Source organism: Vitis vinifera, chromosome 2 (assembly GCF_030704535.1).
Source record: "Vitis vinifera cultivar Pinot Noir 40024 chromosome 2, ASM3070453v1".
NCBI lineage: Eukaryota > Viridiplantae > Streptophyta > Magnoliopsida > Vitales > Vitaceae > Vitis > Vitis vinifera.
In genome coordinates this window covers 1,886,847-1,910,953 of record NC_081806.1, presented here as the reverse complement: position 1 = coordinate 1,910,953, position 24,107 = coordinate 1,886,847, and the positions used below count along the sequence as shown (strand labels likewise).

The 24,107-nt window shown below is 38.2% G+C and overlaps 4 protein-coding genes and 1 non-coding gene across 6 annotated transcripts; 1 reads left to right on the top strand and 4 right to left on the bottom strand.

The window, feature by feature from the left end:
- Nucleotides 1-990: 990 nt before the first annotated feature.
- LOC100263274 (MADS-box transcription factor 31) lies at nt 991-2,410 on the bottom strand. Its single transcript, XM_010661579.3, has 5 exons — nt 2,164-2,410; nt 1,999-2,059; nt 1,723-1,896; nt 1,477-1,521; nt 991-1,383 (listed from the first exon to the last, which is right to left on the bottom strand). Exons 1-5 carry the CDS (start codon nt 2,349-2,351, stop codon nt 1,186-1,188), a joined length of 666 nt encoding a protein of 221 aa, XP_010659881.1. The 5' UTR covers nt 2,352-2,410; the 3' UTR covers nt 991-1,185.
- A 1,675-nt stretch (nt 2,411-4,085) lies between these two features.
- TRNAV-AAC (transfer RNA valine (anticodon AAC)) lies at nt 4,086-4,159 on the top strand. The gene has a single exon. It is a non-coding gene; the product is annotated as a tRNA-Val (tRNA).
- Nucleotides 4,160-4,733: 574 nt separating this feature from the next.
- On the bottom strand, nt 4,734-16,239 carry LOC100263375 (plant UBX domain-containing protein 10). Its single transcript, XM_002281073.4, has 4 exons — nt 15,145-16,239; nt 5,889-6,059; nt 5,573-5,776; nt 4,734-5,263 (listed from the first exon to the last, which is right to left on the bottom strand). The coding sequence occupies exons 1-4, from the start codon at nt 15,952-15,954 to the stop codon at nt 5,036-5,038; spliced, it is 1,413 nt and encodes a 470-aa protein (XP_002281109.1). The 5' UTR covers nt 15,955-16,239; the 3' UTR covers nt 4,734-5,035.
- A 166-nt stretch (nt 16,240-16,405) lies between these two features.
- LOC100258139 (uncharacterized) lies at nt 16,406-19,670 on the bottom strand. 2 transcript variants are annotated; one of them, XM_002273059.4, is made up of 5 exons: nt 19,385-19,670; nt 19,111-19,183; nt 17,751-17,904; nt 17,554-17,595; nt 16,406-17,415 (listed from the first exon to the last, which is right to left on the bottom strand). In XM_002273059.4, exons 1-5 carry the CDS (start codon nt 19,462-19,464, stop codon nt 16,535-16,537), a joined length of 1,230 nt encoding a protein of 409 aa, XP_002273095.1. In that variant the 5' UTR covers nt 19,465-19,670; the 3' UTR covers nt 16,406-16,534. The 2 variants fall into 2 exon arrangements, with proteins under 2 accessions (XP_002273095.1, XP_010659870.1); XM_010661568.3 differs by lacking the exon at nt 19,385-19,670 and having other exon boundaries at nt 17,751-17,882.
- Nucleotides 19,671-20,211: 541 nt separating this feature from the next.
- Nucleotides 20,212-22,669, bottom strand: LOC100253009 (aluminum-activated malate transporter 10). Its single transcript, XM_059741762.1, has 6 exons — nt 22,330-22,669; nt 21,940-22,080; nt 21,590-21,862; nt 21,419-21,504; nt 21,194-21,337; nt 20,212-20,583 (listed from the first exon to the last, which is right to left on the bottom strand). The coding sequence occupies exons 1-6, from the start codon at nt 22,667-22,669 to the stop codon at nt 20,212-20,214; spliced, it is 1,356 nt and encodes a 451-aa protein (XP_059597745.1).
- Between the last annotated feature and the right edge of the window lie 1,438 nt (nt 22,670-24,107).

Below are 24,107 nucleotides of genomic sequence, written 5' to 3'. Positions count from 1 at the left end.
ATAATTATAGATACTCGAATTTTGGTGATATTTTCACTCATCATATGCATATTAAACAAAGATATTGCAATAAAATAAAATAAAAAAATCTGTGTGAAATTGGAAAATTAGGCCATATTATTTAATTTAATAATAATTGTTATAAATTTAATAATTGGATGGTGTAATACTAAACAAAATGCAACTTTTTTCCACAAAAGAGTTGCCAAGTGGGCCATTTTAATAATGCATATTAAGGAAGGCTAATATCTTTAAAAATTCCACAATCATTTTGCCATAAAAAATTTTATGATTTAAAATGGTATTAGAATATATATATATGGGATAGGATGTCCCGCTCCATTTAATTTTTATTCAAATTTTTAATTTTTTTTGTTTTTAAAATTTAAATTTTATTAAAAATAAATTTGAATTATAAATAAAAAGTTATAAGACAAATCATGTCCGACTATTGGGTTTTTAAAAACTTTTCATAACTAGATTCAACCCGTTTATCTTCATTCCAAGCCCTTCTCATTAGGGGCAAAGTGGAGCGGGTATAATATGCTATTTTGATCGATTAAAAAAATAATTGAGAGAAATTTAGGATTCTTTTAAAAAATATTCCCAACAAAAATCACGTGACATTTCTTGTTTTTCATAGAATCAATCATAACTATTTCCGACATTCCATGAAATTGTGCCATGCAAAGCAAATTTATATGGGCCAAGAATAAAATTGATTATTAAAATAAAGAAAATAAAAATCTTTATTACCATGAGGTGAGGTGAGATGATAGATTAAAATCTAATGAACAGATAGCAGGGTAAAATTTTCCGTCCAACTGTTTCAAAACACTTTTCTCCACGTTTCTGCAACTTTTTCTCCAAGATTCCAAGCAACTTTCCTCAACAAAATAAATGTCTTTCCCTCCTTCCTTCCCCTTCCTTCCCTTCCCTTCCCTTCCCTTCCCTTCCTTTCCCTTCCTTTTCAATGGGGTTCATGTGTATTAATTCTGGAAATCTCCAGAGTTCTGTCTGTGCATTTATGCGTAGAATTTATTATAGTCATGCTAGAAACAGCAAACGAACCCAAATAGCATTTACATAGTTCACAAGCACATATGCCATAAAGAAAATGAAAAAACATATTTAGGTGTTCTAAGCATAAAACAAACTGCATATTTATATGAATACATATATATTTCAATAGCTTCCTGGGAGATAATGATATGGGTGAAACTGAGGAGGGATGGGCACAAGCTGAAGGACGGCATTGCTGGGTTGCTCTCTAAACAATGGCAGATACTGATCCAGCACTACTTGATGTTGTTGTTGGTGTTCCACCTGGTTTGATTTGGTTGTGGTTGCCTGATGGACTAATGCAGTTTGTCCCTCTTGAGCCTGGTTATTGAAAAAAACACGAAAAAAACCTAATATGGTTATATCATTTTCTTTTTATTTGTTGAGACAACTTAGAGCCAAAAGCATACTCACCCAGTGACACATATGAGTAGTACTGTTTTCCTCCACCATTTGTTCCTGAAGAAATGCAGAAGAGAGCTTCTAGTTATATCATATGTGAAAGAGGTTGTGATTTTATGTGAAACAGTTCAAAACCCAGATGTCAACAACCTTTGATTATCCTCCAAATGCAGAAGAAACATATGTAGAAGATTTTACCGGCAATAATTCGATGTTTTGCATGATCAAAATATTGGTTGAAGGTTTCGGTTTTCATACCTTGAGGACGCGGACCTTGTTCATTGAGTGCTCTAGCTGTTGTTCAAGCTCCTCCAAATCCTCATATCTTATGGAGCTCAAGTCATGAGTGGTGGAGTGGTGTTGTAAGGTCAATTGAAGATGATGAGTTTCATCTCTTATCCTTTTCAGCTCATCAATATGGTGTATTTTCAGCTATAATTTCCGGGAAAAATTCACAAAAATCAGTATCCAGGGGTCATCTATCCAACATTCTGGATTGTAAATGGTAGTATACTAATACAAGAAGGGACCTACCTTGTTATCATGTTTAAATGTCCCCTTAGCTTTCTGATATCTTTCTACTATTTGCTCCATTCTGAAGAAAGAGCAGACACCATCAAGAATTAAGGAAATAAAATAAGATATATCAAAGCCCACATGCTCAAGAAAAGATATATATCAGAAATGGCGAAACAAAACCTTGATGAGTTGCTGCAGTACTCGAACATCTTCCCTGTGTTTGAGAAGATGATGAGCCCAATCTGAGCATCGCAGAGCACAGAAAGTTCATGGGTCTTCTTCAGCAGCCCTGCTCTTCGCTTTGAGAAGGTGATTTGCCTCACAGTTTTGTCCTCAATCTTCTTGATCGTTATCTTCCCGCGCCCCATAACTACCCTACAGCCTGCCTACTCTGGCTGCCAAATGACACAAGCCTGAGCGACAATTCCATATAAAAACCATAAAGAATTAAGCATGGAGCTAGGGCCACCTACCTTTGGATGGAGCAATTACACCAGTTTATAATCTAGTAGAAATTAGAATGTGTGATGAGCTACATTATAGACATATATATATAGAAATATATATATAGATAAATTGGAACGTCTACCTAATTCATCATTGTCTGCAAAAACATCTTGTAATTTCACATGTGTGTATTGTGTTAGCTTTCCGGTTATGCATGAATCATGCACGTAGATAAAATGGATGGTGAGGATGGCCTTGTGGCAATGGCACATAAAATAAGAACTATACATGGAGAATACATAATAATATTGATCCATCATCATAAATGATGTTTGCCAATTGCCATACTATGAGAGGAATGTTATTCCATCATCATGGCCAAAAGGAAATTAATGATGTTTGCCATCTTATGAGACGAATGTTATTCCATCATCATGGCCAAAAGGTTGGTGTGACTGTTATTATCTTGCTTCATCCCCTTTGCCAAGCAAGCTTCCTAGCTTTACCAAATTGGGTTTGTTGATATTGGGAAGATAAATTTCAACTAGTGGATATATATATTTCATTGTATCAAATGAAAGGATTGGGTTGTGTTCTTCACGGCATGCATGAAAACAGAGTCATTCATATTTCATACTCTCTAATATGCAAATGAGCGGAAAAAAATTGAAGTCAATGGTATAAACCTGAAAAAAGAATATATTATATTAAACAAGTAAACTCAGTATTTATGTGTTGATGCATGTGACATATTATATGTAGGGAACACTGTGTGTGGCGCTTTCGATACTTTTTTTTTGCTGAGATGATTAGGATTACTGTGAAATGAGTATTGGCTAATTTGTCTCTTGCAATGGGCAAACCCTAGCTTGACAGACATCACATGTTATAAGAACATTTAAGGATGGACCCCAGGGTTATATTTATTAGCAACAAAGAATCCCACTCAGTGCCTGCAGTGTAGTTTCCCAACCTTGTTCATTGAACCTATTCTCTATCTCTCACAGTGGATTGAAACCCCAATCTTAAAGGAGAATATGTTGAATTTTCCATCAAATTTTTTAGGTGGGTCCTCCTTGATATCATGGAAAAAGGGGAAAAAAAATGAACAAGCCTAGGTAAGAGACTATATTAATATTGAGATTTTTCTACTGGAAAACATGACCATATATACAGTTGGATTAACCTACGAGTGATGAAACAGAAGGAAAAAGAAAGAAGATCAAGATATATTATAAGAAGTTTGGTGCATGACTGAAATGGAAACTCCGAGGCAGTTTGAGGTCAATTTTAAATTCAAGCCGCAAGCTTGAATATCGATATGGTCCATGCAGAAGAGTAAGCTATAGATTCAGCTTAATGTCCTTTCTCTTTCGGAGTGACTGTTCCATGGAATGCTGATTCTCTGAACCTTTGGCTAATAATGCCATGTGGGAGTCTGTTGTGTTGTTTTGAGTTGACCAGTTCATGTGGGATGTTTGTTTTTGGTACGGTGGGTCTTCAATTGGGTGTCGCCTCAATGGACCATCCTTTGTTTCTGCATTGGCGGGTCAGTGTTTATGTTGTTCTCACTTCTTCACCACTATTCATCTTTTTTTATGCTTTCTCAAAAGTAGTTTGATATTTTAATTAATGAGTTCAAATCTCATATCGTTGGTGTCGTGGTGTAGTTGGTTATCACGTCAGTCTAACACACTGAAGGTCTCCGGTTCGAACCCGGGCGACGCCAATAATTATTCAATTATTTTTGAAAACAAACATTAAAAAGTCATAACATTCAGGCTGCTTAAAGCACATTTTTGTAGCTTAACATGACCCTAATCCATTATCAGAGAGCATTTTTGTACCCTCTACCCTAACTTGAAAACGATGTACTCACAGATCCCCATGGCATTTTTTGTACCCTCTACCTACCATGAAACCATCACACTCACAAACAGATGGGCATCATTGCGATTTGAATCCTAGCCCTAACATGACGCTCCACTGACTCCAACCATGCACAATGAGTCAACCCTGCATATTACTCTCAGAAACGTTATTTTGCAACAGAAGGAAAACATATCGATTCAAGAGCTAAGAATTGAGAATATGATTAGACCCTGAAGGGTGGTGTTTCTGAATTATGGTAACCCAGGCGAGGCATTCAAATGGGTAAAAGCACATAATTTATTTTACATTAACTGATGAAGTTGTAATGAAAAAAATAAAAAGCTTTAAAATATATATATATATATACACACACACACAAAGGGAAACAACGTGAATTGAAAAACTTAGTCCCACTTTTTTACATTGTTGTATGACAAATGGTAAAAGCTTATTTCATTCTCAAGTTGGTAAATATCTGTGGGGAATCATCATCATCCTCAGTTCAAACCCATTTTCCACTCTACAGCCATTTGTTTGATTGAATCTGCAGTGCAAGGGAAATTAACATCCACATAGAGAGGCATAGGAGGCTAGCTGTTATATTATCTCATCGTAGTCGTATCATTCCTAAAGTTACTTGACAAAAGAGAAGCATAACAAGATATTCTACTTGGAGATCCCATCCGGGACTACTATTTGACCATATTAGCTTCACATTTTGTAGTTGTTCTCATCAGTTCGGCTCCACAAAAAGGCTGGCCTGTGGATGCAATCCAGCTTCTTTCAACGACAGTGAGAGCTTCTCTGGGCCATATACCACTCTGGGGAAGTTAGAGACAAGGCTGTAGCTTTCGGCATCCAAGCAACCCAACGAATCAACATAGTCGTATAGAGATTGGATTGTTGCTGTACTATGGAACCTTCTGTCCTTGCGTTCTCCGGTGGGAAATCGTACCAATACCTAATTGATCCAATGGAGAAATTAGGTTCAAATAAGTTAGGTGTATATTACTAAAAATAGAGCGAGGAAAGAGAGGAGAAAAAAAAAAGGGCTTTTGGAGGTAATGGTCCTAATGGGTGGGTTGGTATTTGAAATAGGTTGTGAAATTTTGATCAGTCATGAGTACGGTTTCCTTGATGGTAAAACGTAAGATTGCAAATTAAAAGTGTATAAATGACTTTATATCAAAAGAGACCATGCTAAGGTAAATAGGTCCTAGCTGACAATCCAAATTAAGAACTGGATTAAGGAATATTAAAAGTGGATCACCTGAGTGACATTAGGTCCTTTTTCAGGTTCACTGCCAAGTGACAGAGCTTTCTCCTGCCGCATTCTAGCTAGTGCGGCTTCTTTCTCAGCGGCTTCACGTGCTGCTCTTTCACGAGCCTCTTCTTCCTCCTTGCGCTTCCTCTCAGCTTCAGCAGCTTCTCTTTCCAGCCGTTCTTGTTCTTCTTTCCTCTGGCGTTCCCTAGCCTGATGTGATAGAGACAACAAAGATTAATTATATACACCAGGGAGGCATGCCAACTGGTCTCAAGTTAGCCAGCATGATAGAAGCAAAGAACATAGCTCAAAAGCAGCTTACTTGGTCAGCTTCAAGTGCTTCACGATAAGCAGCATCTTGTTCCTCCCTCAATCTTGTGCTGTTTCTTCTTTCTTCCGCATCAAGCCTTGCTGCAACAAGAACAGGGGCACTTTCTTCAAGCACTTTCTGCAGAATTGTGAGCATTTCTTCAGGAGATTTTGGTCCCTCAACCTGCATAAAATGTGGAAATTAATACAGCAACCATAACCGTACAATAAATGAAAGCATGCTTTCAAACTTGGAGCCCATCAAATAACCAAACAAGTAGAAAACGGGCACTAATTATTACACAACTACTGCACAGTTTAGAAAGTAGAAGGAACAATCTATTTTAAAGGAATGCTTAGTGCTTGCATGACAAACAGATACAAAATGCAATAATTTCTTCCTTCACCTCACTTTGAGAGGTTGAGCCATCAGTCTTAAATGAATGGTCACACAACTGCAAATCCGCTTCCCAACAAAAAGGTTGAACAGAAAATGATGTCCATTATTGATGGAAGGGTGCTGTCACCCTTCCATCATGGAACCCAAATCTTATCCAACACAAACTGCCTTATTTTCACCAGTATGCATATGGTGCTGGGAAGAAGTCAAAAATAAACTCCAAGAAAGAACACTTGGTGAACAGCGGTTTCAACTCTCAAATCTGGCCCCTTAACAAAACACCATCGATCTATAGATCCCTTATTTCATTTGAGTCATTTACAATGGACAATCATCCTCCAATAAAAACTAGAATGACAAACTCAACCAAAAGAATTTGGAATCAATGACAGGAAATAGATAAGGAGACATGTAAATTTTCCTATGCATAACATGCAGAATTACACTTAAGTTAGCTCAACATAAATCTCCAAATGATGTCCTTAAAGAGGAAATATCTAAATGAGTTGCATGTGACCAAAGTCACCAAACAAAATAAGTTAACAATCAAGGTTACCCTCACCAATCTATAAGCAGGATAACTGTGAAATGACAGATAGGGATAATTTTTTTCAATTTTAGTGACTTTATCTTTAAGGCTCTGATTATTTGAACAGAAGATATCATGATGGAACAATCATACTTCATTTACAAAACAACCCCCACCCCAACCCTCCAACCTTGCATACCAGGAATGAAGATAGGATTAGCTTAGCTTTTATATCTATTAGACTTCAATAACATTAAGTCATTCTGTTTATAAGGTTATGCTTGTCTAGGATGGGCTGGAGTAGGTTGGTGGGTTTGAGCCAAAACAAAAAATGCCATATTTTTTTCTAACATCACAATGCCTCTTCAATTAAAAATGACAGAAGGACACTCTGAAGAGCTTGAGGGAATCTGTTTTCCAACACCTCATAAAAGCACATGAGAGAGAATCTTCTTTAACAACCGATCCTTCCCATCTTATACCTTTTCAACAAGAAATTTTGCCATCATCCAAAAAATAGACTGCATAACATTGAACCCTTGACCTAGAGATGCTTTTCTGTTTAGTATAGAGTGGAGGACTTGGGCTCCAGTGAAGGTCAGTTTTTTTGCCAGGGAAGTATCTTGGTGCAGACTTCTTACTCTTGACCAACTCAAAAGGAGGGGTTGGAATATCCCGAATAGGTGTTGTTTGTGCAAAAGAGAGGAGACTACAAATCACTTACTTCTGTTTTGCTCCAAAGCAAGAGTGTTGTGGAACTTGATTTACACCCTTTTTTGGAGTGTAGTAGGTTTTGCATTCCTCCTGTTAGAGGGAATCTGTTAGGTTGGTATGACTCTTTCACGGGTAAAAAAAGGAAGAAAGCATGGAGAGCTGCTCCCTTGTGCTTGTCATGGAATGTAAGAGGACCTAATGATAGTGACAAGAGCAAGGTGATCAAGGCTTTGATTAAGCCTTAAAAGGTGGATTTGGTTTGTTTGCAGAGACTAAGATCCAAGAGATGTCCAATAGGATGGTTCGAAGCCTTGGAGTGGGAAGATGCTTAGAATTGGAGGCCGTTAACTTTAAGGGAGCTGCTAGTGGGGTCTTGGTGTTTTGGGATAACAAAGTGTTACAGTTGATAAAAGTGGAAGTGGGTAATTTTTCAATATCATGCCAATTTAAGAACTATAAGGATGATTTTTGTTGGAGTTTTACAGAGGTTCATGGTCCTACGTTGAAGGAGGAAATGGAAGGTTTTTAGGGTGAACTAGGGGCTATTAGAGGGTTGTGCAGTGGCCTTTGGTGTGTGGTAAGTGATTTTAATGTGATTAGATTCCCTACAAAGTGCAATAGAGGAGGTAAATTGACCTATGTAATGAGGAGGTTCTCTGAGGTCATCAAGGATTTAGAGTTAAGAGACTTAACCCTGCAGGGAGGCCCTTTCACTTGGAGTGGTGACTTGAATAATTAGTCTAAATCGAGACTTGATCATTTCTTAGTCTCTAAGGATTAGGAATGTCACTTTATTGGGATTGTACAATTGTGTTCTTCCCAGACCAGTCTCTAAACACTGTCCTATCCTACTTGATGGGGGAGGACTGAGGAGAGGTCCAATGCCTTTTAGATTTGAAAATATGTGGTCGAAGAAGGAGGCCTTTAAGGATATGCTACAAACTTAGTGGGAGGGATTCAATTTTAGTGGGTCCACTAGTTTTGTTTTGGTGCAAAGTTGAAGGCCTTGAAGCCCCTACAGAGAGATTGGAATAGGGATGTCTCTAGTAAAAATGAAATTAAAAAGGCTTTCGCTTTGAACCAAGTAGACTTTTGGGATAAAGAAGAGATGGCTCGTCCACTTTTTGTGCAAAAGTTGGAAGCTAGGAGAAAAGCAAGGAAGGAATACAAAAATTGGGTACTCTTAGAAGAAATTTCTTGGAGACAACAATCAAAGGAAGTGTGACTGAAAGAAGAGGATAGAAATACTAGTTTTATCCATAAGATGGCTAATGCTCACAGAAAGAGGAATATGATGGCTAAAGTTAAAATTAATGGCACTTGGTTAATTGAGGAGAACGAAATTAGAGGAATGGTCAGAGCCTTTAAGAATCTATTGTCTACTACAGGTGATTGGAGACTCGATGTAAGCGGCCTCTCTTTCAAGAGGTTAGAGGCTCAAGAGGTGGCTAGGCTCAAGGAGCCTTTTTTTGAGGAGGTTTTTGATACCCTTAAGGGCTTTAATGGGGATGAAGCGCTAGGGTTGGATGGGTTTTCTATGGCCTTCTGGCAATTTTCTTGGGAGTTTGTGAAGGAGGAGGTTATGAGATTCTTCAAGGAGTTTCATGAACACAATTGTTTTTTCAGAAGCTTGAGTGCAACCTTCCTAGTTTTGATCCCCAGAAAAGGGGGAGTGGTAGACTTGAGGGATTTCAGGCCAACCAATTTGGTGGGAGGGTTGTATAAGTGGTTGGCCAAAGTGCCAGCCAATAGGTTAAAATTGGTAGTAGGCAAGGTGATTTCCAAGGCCTAAAATGCCTTTGTGGAGGGTAGACAAATATTGGATGCAATCCTTGTTGCCAATGAAGCCATAGGTTCGATTTGGAAGAGTAATGATAGCATGGTTATGTGCAAGCTTGATATAGAGAAGGCGCATGATCATGTGGACTGGTCCTTCTTGCTCTCGGTCATTGGCTATGATGGGTGTTGGGGAGAAGTAAATAGGGTGGATTTAGTGGTGTACATCCACAACTAGTTTCTCTATTTTTGGTTAATGGGGCCTCCTCAGGCTTTTTCCAAAGCTCTTGGGGTCTAAGGGAGAGAGATCCCTCCTCACCTTATCTATTTGTGATTGCAATGGAGGCACTTAGTTTCCTCCTAAGGAGAGCAGTGAATGAGGGTTTTTTATCGATATGTTACGTGAGGGGTGAAGGGGTTTAGGTTCCCACCTATTGTTCACGGATGATACACTTATATTTTGTGAGGCTTTTTAGGATCATATGACATATTTATGTTGACTTCTTATGTTCCTTGAGGCCATTTCGAGGTTGAGAATTAATTTGGATAAAAGTGAGCAAATTCCAATGGGATGTGTGAATAATGTGGAGGATTTGACTGTAGAGCTTGGTTGTAAGGTTGGGAGCCTCTCATTCTCTTACTTGGGTTGCCATGGGGTGTTTCTTTTAAATCTGTGGCTGCTTGGGATGGAGTGGAGGAAAGGTTTCAGAATAGATTAACTATGTGGAAAAAACAATACATCTTTAAAGGAAAGAGGATCACCTTGATATGAATCACTTGGCTGGCTTGCCCATTTATTTCATGTCTTTGCTTTCCATACTCAGGATGGTCAGATTGAGGTTAAAGCAAATTTAGAGTGATTTTTGGTAGGGAGGTGGGGCTCTTGAGCAAAAACCTCATCTTGTAAGGTGGGTGACAATTTGCTTAGACAAAAGAAAAAGGGGTTTGAGGATTAAGTGTCTATCTATTCTAAACAAGGCCTTTCTTTGTAAATGGAGTTGGCGGTTTGTGAATAAGAGTAGGGCCTTTTGGAATCAAGTGATCAAAGGTAAGTATGGAAGGAACGAGGGGGGTGTTCTCGGGAAGTAAGGGGCGGGTATAGTGTTGGGTTATGGAAAACAATTAGAAAGGAGTGACACATTGTCAGTAGTAGACTTTTCTTTGTGGTGGGTAATGGACAAATGGTGAAATTTTGGAAGGATAAGTAGTGTGTGGTCATACATTTGTGATTCATTTCCCACTTTATATGCTATAGTTGTATCCAAGGATGCTTGGGTGAGGGATGTTTGAAGTTTCTCTAATGAAAGAGGGAGTTAGAGCCCTCTCTTCTCTAGACCATTCAATGATTCAGAGGTGGAGAGTTTCTTGTTGTGTCTGAATGGGAAGTAAGTGCAAAGGGATGAGGAGGATAGAGTATTTTGGACAGAGACAAACAGTGGCAAGTTCTCTGTTAAATCTCTCTACAAAGCCTTAGAGCGCATTTAGTAGTGATTCTAGAAAACAATTTTAACCTTTCTAACACTTGAATGATAAAAAATTTTAAGTGTTAAAAAATTTAAAAACACTTCCTAAAATCACTGTCAAACGGGCTCTTAGAGCTGAGATCTCCAAATTCTTTCCCAATGAAAATCATTTGGAAGTCTTAGGTGTGACCCAAAGTCAGCTTCTTTGCTTAGGAAGCAATGTGGGGAAAAGCTCTAACCTTGGACCAAATTCAAAAAAGAGGATGACCTTTAGCGAATAGATGTTATCTATGCCAAATGCATGAGGAATCTATAAATAACATCATTCTCCTTTGTGTTAAGATAAAGGCTTTATGGAAGATGTTTTTTTTCCTATTTTTAGGGTGGCTTGGGTGCTTCCATCTTCAATTAGGTCGACACTTTTGAGTTGGGATGGGTCCTTTTGTGGGTAAGAAGAGAAAGGAAGTTTGGAGAGCAGGCCCCTTATGCATCTTCTAAATAGTTTGGAAGGTAAGAAATAGAATTGTTTTTAAAGATGACGTATTCTTCATCCAAAGACTAAAAAGTTCTTTTGTTTGTTTTCTTTAATCAAAGACTAAGTTGTTTATAAAGGACGGTCATTCGATGTTGATTGGTTGGGCTCTTGATGAGGGCAGGGATGTTTTTATACCCCCATTTTGGCAGCTTTTTTTTATTTTATTTGTGTGGGGGTAGATGTTTTTATCTTGTATACCTTGAGTCACTTATTAGGCGCCTCTTTTTAATATATACTCCTTTTTCTTTTTTTGATAGGTAAAGATAATTCATTAAGAGCCAAGAGGCTAGAGAGAGGGTATACACAGGGTATACCAAGATACAAAGATTAATATATACTCCTCTTTACTTATAAAAAAAAAAACGTATAGTTTTGAGAATTGGGATAGGGCCTATACAAAGGACCAGACATTGTCTAGATTAGTTGAATTTTGGGTAAGGAGAAGGTTTTTTTTGGCTCCTTACCTCTTCGTCATTACTGGGCCTTAATTGTATACTTCATGTGTACTTGCTTTATCTTCTTTTAGGCACTTTTAATACACACCCTCTTTTTCCCTATTAGAAAAAAACATTGAACCCTTATAACAAACCTTACCAAACAAATGATTTGGACCTCAAAAGAACACTTTACTAACAAGATAGGAAATCAATGAAGTCATAAATAATTTATTCCTTAGACCCAACCTGCTGATGACACCAACAGGATATTGTCCACTTTCTGAATAGAAGAAGATCATCTTTAGGAATTAAATCAGAGGCAGCAATCCAAGTAATAGCACAAATGTTGATGTAATCGAAGACCTTGCAATGGATTTTTCTAGAAACTACTTAAGATATCCCTGCCAATGCACAATAAACAACCTAATTGAGAGAAACCTTTGCATAATCCAAGCCAATTTCCATTTCTCAGGTTCTTGCTCCAAGTAGCAGGTAGGAATCATGAAGTTGGCCTACAAGCAAAGTTAATATATTTTATCTGTCATAAGTTAGTTCTTGAACAGTGTCTTCTAATTTGCAATAAGAACTTTCAACCACGGCCATCTTGCCTCAATAACCAGTTATGAGCCTGCAGCCTACCAACACCAAGCCTTGTCCCAATCATGCAGCCTATCCGCCATTGCCACCCTAAACCTGATAACCCCACACAAACTTCCATCCCATCTTAAAATTCCTTTTCGTGAAATAAGACTATTGGTTCCTTGTACCACATTCTCTTCCACAAACCTTCTTAATCCTGCTCAAATCTGCATAAACACTTCCTAACAAAGCCTTGTACACAACAGAGGGAAGTACAGAAGTTACGATGCTCTCAGACCTTCCCAATGCATTTTTTTCCTCTTCCCACCCACTTAAGATGATATTTGAACTCTTCCTCCCCAACCACTCTACAAGGGAACTTTAAAAGCTTCTTTAAGTCTCAATTCAACTTAGGTCTCAATTCTTTCAGTCTCAAAATTTTTTAATAGAAAAAAACACAATTTTTCATGAGGGAACCAAGAATCATTTCTTCTACAGTTCTACTACATAGAATTCCCTAAAGTTCAGATAATACACTAAATTTAATAATACCAGTACTAATGTCTTAGAACTTTAAACTTATTCCAGGTCTCTTGATTACTTAACTACAAAACTTTCCAACAATTACATTTGTTCCAGATATGGGATACCAATGCACCAAAAACATATTTGAGGAGTACAAGAGTATTCAAAGAAAGAAGAGATATAAAGTTTAATTCTCCATTGGGTTCATCACCTAAAGAAAGAAGAGATAGGAAATGAAAAGGATAAAATTAAGGAAACCAAGAAAAAAAAAGGTGGAAGCTTGGGTATGGGCCCCATTAAGGCCCTTTAAATCTTGAGCTAAAGCATTGCACCTAACTTTGATGTTTAAGATCACTCCAAATTTTTGCCTATGAGGTAAAATTTTGTTCAAGGTTTTTTCATTTTTCCCTATTCCAAACTGAGGAAAAGAAAATGTGTATGTGAATAGAGTGATGGTTAGAAGAAAGAAATTAACAGACATCAAAATAAGTTTAGGTACTTAGCAGGGAATGATTGAACCACTACAACCAACCTGTATCAAAATAAAGAGGAAGTCCAGCATTCAAAAGGTTTGCACACCATCAAAGCTTCAAAAGCCTTATATATGCAACCAATTTTTATGCTTCTAATAAAAAGAGAAGTCGGCAAATTAGAACCTCTAAAAACTTTTACAGAATTAACAAGCAATCATCCAAGAAAGGTTAGCAAACCCTATTGAATAATTAACTTCTTCTCATCAAAAGACAAAGCTCCTTGTCAAAAATTTTATTTGTCCACCATTTTTTTCTTTATTTATTTTTTGATAGGTATTTGTCCATCATTTTTTTCTTTATTATAAGGCGTTGGTATTAAACCCGAGTCTGTTCCTAATAAATTGATTTTATAATCAACAAATCAACATAGAATCAGCGTGCCTGACAAAATAATCTTAAAACCCTGTAACTCAGTTGTCAAGAGAAAAAGGCCCTCATAGCAGGGAGTTGAGCTTCCAAAATTTCAATTTCCATCTAAATCAACTTCTAGAATTGGGCGATCAGACTCTTCTTGTCATGGATAAGATTTGATGCACCAAATTAAAAGAGTTTTCAAGCCTTTATTTTGGTTGAGGCCAAAAGGTTCCTCCATGGCTTAGTGGAAGAAGGCAAATTCCTCAAATGGAAAATGAAAACACTAGCTGACCCTTGAGATATTCAACAAACTAGAATGGGGACTATGCTATGTTCCTAGTTCAGAAAAAAGAAATTGACTGTACCCCATTAAATGGTTATCAGTGTTGAGGAGAAATAAGGTTGGACCCAAGGGAAACTATCAACTGTCAACACTGTAGCATGGCTCAACTGTCAACACTGTGGCATGGTGGCATCCATGGTGTATGGCAGAAACCCTATAGTGTTTCAAATTTTTCTATATCACATCACTTATCAAAAAAAAAAAAATTTCTATATCACATCAAACCCTCCCTAAGATTTTTCTTTTTTTCTTTTTTTTTTTGATAGGTAAATTTTATGTCCCTCCCATCCCTTTACCACTTGAGTTAGGCCGTCGAACCCTCCATAAGATTTTATACAAGCTCAAACCAAAAACATTAAGTTACAAAAAGAAGAATTGAACTTTGCTTCAATTAAACTGCGGTCATAGTAAAATTGACATCAAATGGCATTAGGTCATCAATAGAATCGCAACCAATCGCAGTCCAACCACAAGAACAATACACCTTGTGGAAGAAGATATCCAAATGATATGGAAACGGTTGCAAAGAACGCATGTAAAGCTTTTCCACTAGATTTTGCGTTGAGAAGCTTCTCTTCACAATGTATAAACACGTCATTTCTTATTTATGCTTATTCTTTATTTTTGGTAGGAAATGAGAATGGATGATATCTTCTTTATTTACATACACTTCATTGCTTAACCAAAGTAAAGTTGAGATGGTTTTCCCTGAAAAAAAATCAACTAGTAGTGCATTGATGCATTAAGATATTTCAAGCTGATGCTTGGCAAGATCTTAAAGTTCAATTTTAGGATAAAGTCTAGTCACCAAAAATCTGAATAAAACTCTCAGAAGTTCCTGGATTTTTTAAAGTAGGAGCATCAGTTAAAGGTTTCAAACCAAAAGATCAAGTTGAACTAAGTGAACTCTAGAAGTGGGATTTTAGTGATATTGTTGAAGCACTAAACCATGATACTACCTACCCCTTTATAGTTTGTAAACTATGAAGCTTCATTCTCACAAACTCAAAATTCAAGTACTCAACATATCAGTTTGAAAAAGAGTTCCAAATAAGACCAACGTATCAGTTAAAAATGGTACCTGCTGAAGCAGAGCAATCCTCTGATTCGTGGCAGCCATTACCACCGCACAAAATGGAAACCGAGAAGCCTTCAAGCTGTTACTCATCTTGAACCCCTCGCTGGCCCGGATATTCCCTCCCCACGACACAAAATTTTCATTAATAAAAGCCGCCAAGGGCTCAGAACAAAGAGTCCTCTCACAAAACAAAGGCGTATCAGGATGATCCGGCGAGTGCAAGTATACAAACAACAGCTTAAAAGCGTTCCGAGAGAGTTGCAGCCCATCCATAAACCCCTCGGTCACAAAATTCGGCCGAGTCGCACCATAATCCTTCTCGAAACTCGCCACAAAATCCATCGCCTCCGCGCCCGCTGCTGACACAGAAACCAACGGCGACGACGAGTCACCATTCCTCCCCGAACCAGAGCCCAACCCGATCATACTCAACGAATACGATAACACACCTCCCGCCGCCCACATTCCCAGCCCAATCGCACCAGAAATTAACCCTAAACTACCGGAAATCACAGAAATCGGTAACGTGATGAGTTTCCACGCCAAACCAGGCGGAGCAACAACCCCGCCCATTGTCTCCGATATCTGAAGCAAGCGCAATTCTTCACTAGACTGTTCGCTTCTTCCTACCTCTGCAACATCGGCAGCGACCGTCGCGGAACTCTCCGGACGGTCGGAATTGGTGACAGTGAAAGAGGAGATAGCGAGTTCTAGGTCCCAGCCATGGGCAGCAAGGATCTCAGAACACAAATCGGGATCTTCAAGGCCTGTGATAGCTTGAAAATAAGCTAATTTGTCGGCTACATCAACCATATCTATGTTTTCTCGAGAAAGTTGCAGAGCTCCGATTCAAGAAAATTAGGGTTCCGCCTTCTTAAGAGGATCAAGAACTGCAACTCTCCCTCTCTGTTTCTCTACAAAGAAGCTCGAATGTTCTCCTTTGTAGACGGAAATGCCTAGGATGATCTTTCAAATGACGAAACTACCATTCCATGATAGAATAGAGTTCGTTGATTAGAAATGATTGTCATTGTCTCGCCTCTCGCGATCTTCCGTAAGGGATAAAAATGACAATCTGCAGAGTTGGCACGTACTCAAACGACGTCGTTTTTCATACGCCTTTTTATTAAAATACCAGTTTTGCCCCCCCTCAGTGCATGTGGATCAATAAAAACGGAACACGTTTTCCATAGGGTCGCACCCACCCAACTAAAATAAGAAAGTTCAGAGTGTTTGGATGCTCAGAAAATTTGGGAAAAGAGAGTAACGACTTGAATCTCAGCATCATTATCAAAACTAATCCTTAATATATACAACAGATTTAGAATTATACATTGTACCATCATAACAAAATCTTAAACCCAAAAGGGGGAAATTATAGATAAATGATGACTCATTGAACCTCCTCGATGAGAATCTTGCCTCTGGATTTTGATTTATCTTCCATTTTGACAGACCTTTGACTGGCTGCAAAGTCCATTGTTGAACCCTTCTCGGTCTTTACAATGGCTGCCAAGGAAGACCAGGCTTCATCTGGCTGCTCATGGACCCAGCACATAATGAAGTATATCTTCCTCTCTGCAAGCTTCAGCTTACTTCTTATATCTGGCCTTTTCGACTTTCTCGGCTTTCCTAGCTTCAGCTCCCTTTCCCCAGCCTGGATCAGCCTCTGCAGATCACAAAGGGAGCAGACTAGAGCAGGGCTCCCAAGGGAGAGTAGAGTTATCACATCATCGAGGAGTCCCAGTCCAAATTGCAGGCCACCAAGGTGTCTGTAAGCAGGAGAGCATGTCTGCTCCAAGCAATGAGACACAGCTTCCAATATGGTTTCAGGCAGCCCAGCTTGACCCAAGACAGATGATATGCTCAATAACACCATGGCTGATCCTAATGCATCTGATCGCCAATCTCCATTGTAGATGCGGAGGGTGAAACAGTAGCTGTATAGAATGTCAACCAGGTGAACAGTTAAAAGCGGGGATGGCTCTGTGGCAATAAGCTTGCTAACAGGGGGAAATGGGGTTTCAGGGCCAGGAGGGATCTCATTTGCTTGATTACTTTCTGGGTCATCTTCCGATGATACTGATGTTTCTTGCTTGATGAGTGGTTGGACAAGTTGAGTTCCTTCCTGGCTGAGAGATAGCGTTCTAGCAGCAGGCTTCAACCACCATGGAACCCAGGGTTCAATCATCTTGCTCAGTTCTCCAGATGCCACAGCTCTTTGGAATAGTCTCTTTTCATTGGGAGATAAATCGTCAAAGCTGACTTGACATCCTGTCAAGTGGAATGGAAGAGACCAAAACAGATCAGCTTAGCATGAGTTAATCCGCACAGTCCAACTACAATCCAAGAAGTGTGGAAAATTGTTTATGAAGATTCAACAAAGAAACGAAATAATACGCAGAAATATACCTGATAAAATTTTCTGAATCGTCTCCTCAGACAGACCTGAATCTGGCAAGGAAAAGGAAAACCGAACTTAGCAAGGATGATGCGATGAAGTTAGCTGCAGTAGCCCAGTGCAAAATTGTTTTTGCAAACAGAGAAAAGATCCCTAAGAAAAAAAAAAAAGCAGGCAAAATGGCATCTAGGCAACAGATAAACCATACCATCCTCATCCATGCTATCCATGTCCTCTTCTGAATGGAACCGTTTGAGTATGTCCAACATTTTATGTTTGGTTTCATCATCTGGTTGCATCTGCCCCAGCTCCTCCACTACATTTTCTCGCATGAAGGATTCTGTGCATCGAAGACTATGAGACTGAGAAAAGAATATCAAACATAAGTAATCATGCATGAAGTTAGACCAGCAACACTGATACCTTCTGGTAAAGAAAACCAGGTATGATAAATGCATATGATGTATCCACCATATTCAGAAGTCGTCAATAGGCAATACATGGGAGTATATATAACCACATTTCATTTGGTATTTTTCCTAGGCAAGTACGAAAATGTTTATTCAAAAAAATACAATCACAGGAAGGAACAAAAATGGAAAAAAATAAATAAAAAACCAAGACAAAACAAATTAAAAATGAAACATTCAAAATTGAAATGAAACCATTTCCTGCGTGCATAAATTATGCACGATGATTATCATTATATGAAGAAAAAATTCATGATTCCCAGCCTGGAATACAATCATAACAACGCCTTCTCTTGATTTTTCCCATTTTGCTTCAAAATTTAACTTAAAAGTGATGCACATAGATGATTAGGGAAAAATAGGCACATAGTTTCAATAGTAAGCATTAATGTGCTATCCATCAACTACTTCAGAGGACTACAGGAAAAAATGAAGGGCAGGTTTGAAAAATGAAAGTCTCACATCACTGGAACTGCTTGGCGTCAATCAGCTCAAGCGAATTCTCTTGGCCTTGTCTGGGACAACTCGTGTTTTTGGCTTTAGCTTGAAGCTGAAGCCAAAGTCATAATTTTTAAGGCACAGTATTGCTAATTGTAAAAGTTTTATTAAAGATAAAAAAACTTCTTATACAAGCCAAAATAAAACTTCTACGAGAAACAACATTTTCATGGCTTCCATATTAAATCCATTTTTAAGTCATAAGCTCTTCAAACAAAATTAGTAAACAGGCATACAAGCTCTTATTGAGCTTAAAAAAGAGCTTTTGGCTTCTCAATGTAATCCCGAGACTTATAGTAAGCCTTGACCATCACACAACAACCCAATACAGCGTCTTTCTTATCCCAAAGCTTATAGTAAAGCCTAACCATTTCCCTCCTAACACACCCATCCCGGTATTATTTCTTCAGCCATCATTTCTAGGGGAGCAATATTGTTGCAAACCCTAACACTAGGTATCAATCAAGGCACTTATCTAAACTAAAGCATCCATATATTCACAAAATATTGATTCAACTTATAGAAAACTAAATTATCCATACATGAAAAAACAAATTTTCAACAATATTCAGATCACTATCCACCGGAGTATCTGCCCACCTTGTAACACTGAAGTGAACAATACCGGGAATTGCATCTAGGGCAAGTGTACTGTGAAAACTGCTTTTGACACCTGCAGAAAAAAAATTGAACAATCTTAAGAGTAAAGTTCATGTTTTCGAGCATATTAAACCTATAAGTTGGTCTCTCTTTCTCAATCAACCCTGTAAAACAAGCTCAGAAGTATGAAGAAAGAAAGAAATACATATGCTTTTGATAATTCAAAGCTGAAATTGGTTTTGATAATGAAAGAATAATAGGGATTAGAGCATACACTCGGCAGATTATGCGGTTTGAGGGATTCAATGGCGACGAAAGGGATGGATTCTCAGAGGTAATGATTGTGTCTGCCATAACAGACCTTCCTTGCACAGAATTGAATTGAAGAGCTGAGATTTAGGGTTTCAGGGTGGAGTTATCATCAATTTGTCTGGGAATTTAGTGTGCTCGTGCTTGATAACTTCCCGAAAGCCCTAGAACCGCGGGGGTAGTGTTTGGATCCAGAGAAATTTTATAACGCAACGGAACGACGCCGTTTTGCATAAGGAAATATGTCCTTTGTGTTGCTCCGCTTTCTTAAACGACGTCGTTTCTAGAATCTTGCTCTCTCCTTTTAACCCTAGTTCCAAACACATTTCTTAATACCCTCAATTCTTCCCCTGTTTAGGATACTAAACTCCAAGATCCAAACACCACCATATTGATGTAACTCCAATTCATCATTATGTGTAAGTATTATATATTTTAAAAACATCATCCAAGAACTTCTAAATTTCATATTAATATTAGAATTATTTTTTATTATTAATTTTTAGCTTTCTTTATTATTTAAATTTTAAAAAAAATTAATAATTTAATATAATATCAGATATACAATTAAGTCGAGATTTTAGACCATGGAATGAATTTGTGTCTCTGGTATAAGCTGAAATACTCCCAACATATACAAATGATGGAATTTCAATGATAGAAAAGGAAATAAGTTAGTAATTCACTCCTCTCCAACAAAGACAACAATCACATCATACAGTTATTGACATACAAGTTGGCCAACTTCCCACATCGGAATTTTTAATCTCCAAGCATGGTTTCATCTTTCTGTTAATGGGGTGCAATCCTTTCAACTGCAGGCTTGAATTTTGCCAGACTTGCTAGTTCTTCAGTGGCACTTACAATGCCTTCAATTCTTGCAGCAACTTCAATCAGTAGAGAGGCTACAGTTGCAATTGGAATCACCTCCTCTAGAGGAAGTGTTGCCTCTATTGAAGGTGGTGGAAGTAGTAAATTAGGTAGAGATCCCAATTCATTGTGGAGCTCTTGGACTGAATTCTTCATCTCTTTCAATAAGTTCTGTGTCCTTGGTGATTTCTTCATTGTTCTCATGGTGATTGCCAGCTCTCTTATTACACTTGAAGAGACTGAGCCTAATCTCAAGCAGTTACCACTGAGATGCTGCTTTATGGACTCGGGAACCTGCAGTTCAGTTGAGAAAGAAATGAAAAGTTTTGTATCAAGAGTTGTAGATGTGACAGTATCTTCTTCCCGTATAGATATTGTCCACGAAATATATACCCTTCATGCAGACAAAGAGGGACATCCTTGTGAGGACAAAGTTAAAGGGAAGTCTACTATATATATTCCCATGGGGGCGTCCTCACCCCCATGCAAGGGGATGTCCTTATCATGTCATTATGAGATTATATTTATGGGGTGAATTTCCTCTCATATTGGTTTAGGGAATGACCCTTAAACCATTTGTCCATACCAGGTCGGGAATAAAATCTAATACCATTTGTAGCATTCAATGTTATTTGTAACTAATAGCAATTACAAATAGTATTAAGAGCACTCTCGATGGCCTACTCCCTCCTATATGTCGCTTGATATTATTTGCAATGACCCAACAACGTTCTACTACCTTTCATGTATCTTTTATTAAAAATCCTTCTTATGTGGTCTATGATATTATTTGTAAGAAATTGGTTTCTTCCAATTCAAATATTGTCTATTATGAGTATATGGTCCTCACAGCTTTAGAACACGTGTAAGATGTGAAATCTCACAGAGTCACAATAGAATTTACCTGATTTTCTGAATTGATGCAGCCATTGAGAGCCTCTATGCAGTATGCACATCTTCTCATTGATGCCCCAACCTTGAGATACTGTCTCCATGGATGCTTGAACTTGAAATGGCCATGGGCAGGCTCCCATCTAGCAAAATTGGCCTATATTGGTATGCAATAAGTTTCAGTTAAGGTAATAACTTAAAGAAATGACAAACTGTTTCAACTAGTCCTGTTTCATACCATGGTTTCCTCTGCTGCCTTTGAGTTTAGCACACACTTGTAGCCTTGTGATTTCTCCACAGGGATCCCACTATTGTTGAAGTACTCTGCTACACAACCTGCAATGGCGATTTTGAAGATATATGACTTTCTTTAAATTTCTTGTAGCAGAGTGTTTTATGAGAAACTTACCATCCAAGGAGTAGGCAAGTTTGTCCATGTTTCTAGTGATGAGAAGATGGAGCTCCTTGCCTGCCCAAATAGGGCAAACCAGTATGCTTATGAGAATGCACATGAAACCCCCAATGGCGATGGTGGACAATCTTTGATGGGCCATCTTCAACAGTTTCTCGACACGATACCCGGAAATGGAGATCAAGCTGAAGGTGAGAATGAAGACCAGAGCACCATAATCAAACCGGGTTCTCACTGTTGGAATGAACCTGGAGAAGGTTGCTGCAGAAGCTGAAGAAAGAAATGGCTTGTGAGTTTTTAAGTCATTTATAGGAAAAAGGCCTTTTGAGGCAGAAGTCTGTACAGACCTAGTAGGAAAACTGAGGCTCCATTCACGAAGGGCTCAAGTTTTTCTCCTGATTGACTAGCAATCCAGTGAACACCAACAGCAAGAGATCCAGCAAGAAGAGTCCCACATGCTCTGTTGAGGCTTTTAGATAGTGTTGCACCTGCAATTTGACAAGGTGAAATGGTGAATTTCCCTTGGTTTCGAGGCAACTTTAAGTTTATATTTTCATTAGAGAAGCTGGGTTCTAAGAGCTTGTTTGGCTGTAATTTTAGAAAGCGTTTTTAGCTCTTCTAGCACTTGAAAACAAGTTTTTTTGATAAAAATTTTCAAGTGTTAGAAAAACTTCCTAGAATGACTATCAAACGGATTCTTAGTCTCATATGAAAAACATGTAATTTTGAGTACTTACCAACAGTATTTTCAAAGACGACCACCGCAGTCATGACTCCCCACATAGCATTTCTTCCAAGTCCTTCATACAAAGGCCTCGTATAGTAAAAGAGTGATACAACTGTGAGAGCTGTCCCTACCTTCAGACAATGGATCACTTTCCTGGGGTCATCTACAGCTAAATCCCAAGCTTTCTTGAAGCATCTCCCCACTTTCAAAACCAACCCTGCAATCAGTCCTTGTATGCCAAGCCAGGCTCTGCCTGCAGGCCCTGACTCAGGTACCAAATCTTTTGATGAACCATCAGCCACCCGTATCTTCCACTCTACCCTGTTGGTGGCTTCCTTTTGATGAGCCATTTTTCGTGTCATTCGCAAGTACTGATTACTAGAATTGGTTGAAAGAAAGGGCTATGCTAGGATGATAGTGCCAAGTATTTGAAGCTCCTATGTATATAGAGGAGGCATGTGCTGTCTCGTGTTGCTTTCAGAAATATAAAAAAATATTTACAAAAATCTAATGACGTCGGCCAAGCATGCAAATCCTAAAAGGGTGATTGTTTATTTTCATAGTTGGAACCAACTGTCGGACAGAGGTGACTGAGATGATCTTCAACTTTCTGAGTAATGTGTACATGTGACAAATCATATAAAGTGTTAGAAGGCGAAATCAAAATGGAGTTTAGCTTTCGAACAGACTCAAAGAACCTTGTCCCTGGGGAAAATAATGGGCTATCTAACCCTGCCCATATCTTCCCAAACCCGAATAGAATGATCTAGTTGAAGTTCAGTATATGTGTCCTCATTCTTTTCCTAACAGAGCAGTATGGTTACATTAACCATCAAACATATTGAGACGTCTGTAAAGCATGTAACTATGAATATCAAGGGAACTACTTCAAGAAAACAAGTCCAGGGATAGCAAACAAATCAAGTTCAAGCAGTGACTTTTTTCATAAGTTCTGTTACAAACTGGGATTGGAAAGATGTCCACCATGTAATCAGAGAACTGGGTAATTCCTGTTTAGGAATTATATGTTCTCTTTAGGCCTTAATGTCATGAAAATTCGGCGAAAATAGTTGTCAGCCACACACTGGCTTCCTTGGTGACCTAGAGTCCACCTTTGAATGGGGAGTTGACATTAAAGTAGGCTGAAAATAGAAGACAAAACATCACTAAAATAACATTACCATTCTGCTCATGTGCTGTGCTAGTCCATTATGGTAAGTGGATCTTTGATCAGATTCCTCTCACTGTTTCCATGGATAAGAAAATTAAGCGAAAGAGCTTATCTCAACACAAGCATTCTAACACTAAGATATTTTTGCTCATCATATCCTCGTTGTGCCCTGTCATGAAAAGTTCCAAGCCGACATTCAGGTTCTTACAACTCATTTGATGGTGATATACTTACGAGCAAACCTTTAACATGGCCAATATGCAGTCCTTTTCTGGGAAATTGCAGAGGTGAAACTGCAAATGGACCAACTTTCCATCATCTTAAACAAGCCTAGCTAGAATTGTTATCAATAAAAGCCACTATACTTTGTGTTCCTTGAAATATTTTATGGAAAGAAAACCATGTTGAATTAAAAAAATGTGTAGCTATAAAGTTGATTAGGTTTTGGCTGGAAATTGATGCATAACACAAAAGGTAAAGTGTATTTGTTCCACATGACCAAACTACCAATTAGTAATCTAGTGTCAAACCATCTTAGAATCTTCTTAGGAACATTAATAATCTTTTGTATAGTGGGAAACCGAGTATGAGACTTGGAATTCTTGGTATATCATTTG

What these genes read in the sequence shown, in the direction of transcription:
- LOC100263274 (XM_010661579.3), bottom strand. Translation starts at nt 2,351, where the DNA reads ATGGGGCGCGGGAAGATAACGATCAAGAAGATTGAGGACAAAACTGTG. An exon ending in CATTTAAACATGATAACAAG is followed by an intron (nt 1,897 to 1,998) that starts GTAGGTCCCTTC and finishes CGGAAATTATAG; the next exon opens with CTGAAAATACACCATATTGA. An exon ending in CTACTCATATGTGTCACTGG is followed by an intron (nt 1,384 to 1,476) that starts GTGAGTATGCTT and finishes TTCAATAACCAG; the next exon opens with GCTCAAGAGGGACAAACTGC.
- LOC100253009 (XM_059741762.1), bottom strand. Translation starts at nt 22,669, where the DNA reads ATGGCTCATCAAAAGGAAGCCACCAACAGGGTAGAGTGGAAGATACGG. An exon ending in CGTCTTTGAAAATACTGTTG is followed by an intron (nt 22,081 to 22,329) that starts GTAAGTACTCAA and finishes GTCAAATTGCAG; the next exon opens with GTGCAACACTATCTAAAAGC. An exon ending in GCATCAATTCAGAAAATCAG is followed by an intron (nt 20,584 to 21,193) that starts GTAAATTCTATT and finishes ACTGAACTGCAG; the next exon opens with GTTCCCGAGTCCATAAAGCA.
- LOC100258139 (XM_002273059.4), bottom strand. Translation starts at nt 19,464, where the DNA reads ATGGCAGACACAATCATTACCTCTGAGAATCCATCCCTTTCGTCGCCA. An exon ending in AACCGCATAATCTGCCGAGT is followed by an intron (nt 19,184 to 19,384) that starts GTATGCTCTAAT and finishes TTTTTTCTGCAG; the next exon opens with GTGTCAAAAGCAGTTTTCAC. An exon ending in GGATAGCATGGATGAGGATG is followed by an intron (nt 17,596 to 17,750) that starts GTATGGTTTATC and finishes TTTCCTTGCCAG; the next exon opens with ATTCAGGTCTGTCTGAGGAG.
- LOC100263375 (XM_002281073.4), bottom strand. Translation starts at nt 15,954, where the DNA reads ATGGTTGATGTAGCCGACAAATTAGCTTATTTTCAAGCTATCACAGGC. An exon ending in GGATTGCTCTGCTTCAGCAG is followed by an intron (nt 6,060 to 15,144) that starts GTACCATTTTTA and finishes CATTTTATGCAG; the next exon opens with GTTGAGGGACCAAAATCTCC. An exon ending in AAGCACTTGAAGCTGACCAA is followed by an intron (nt 5,777 to 5,888) that starts GTAAGCTGCTTT and finishes CTATCACATCAG; the next exon opens with GCTAGGGAACGCCAGAGGAA.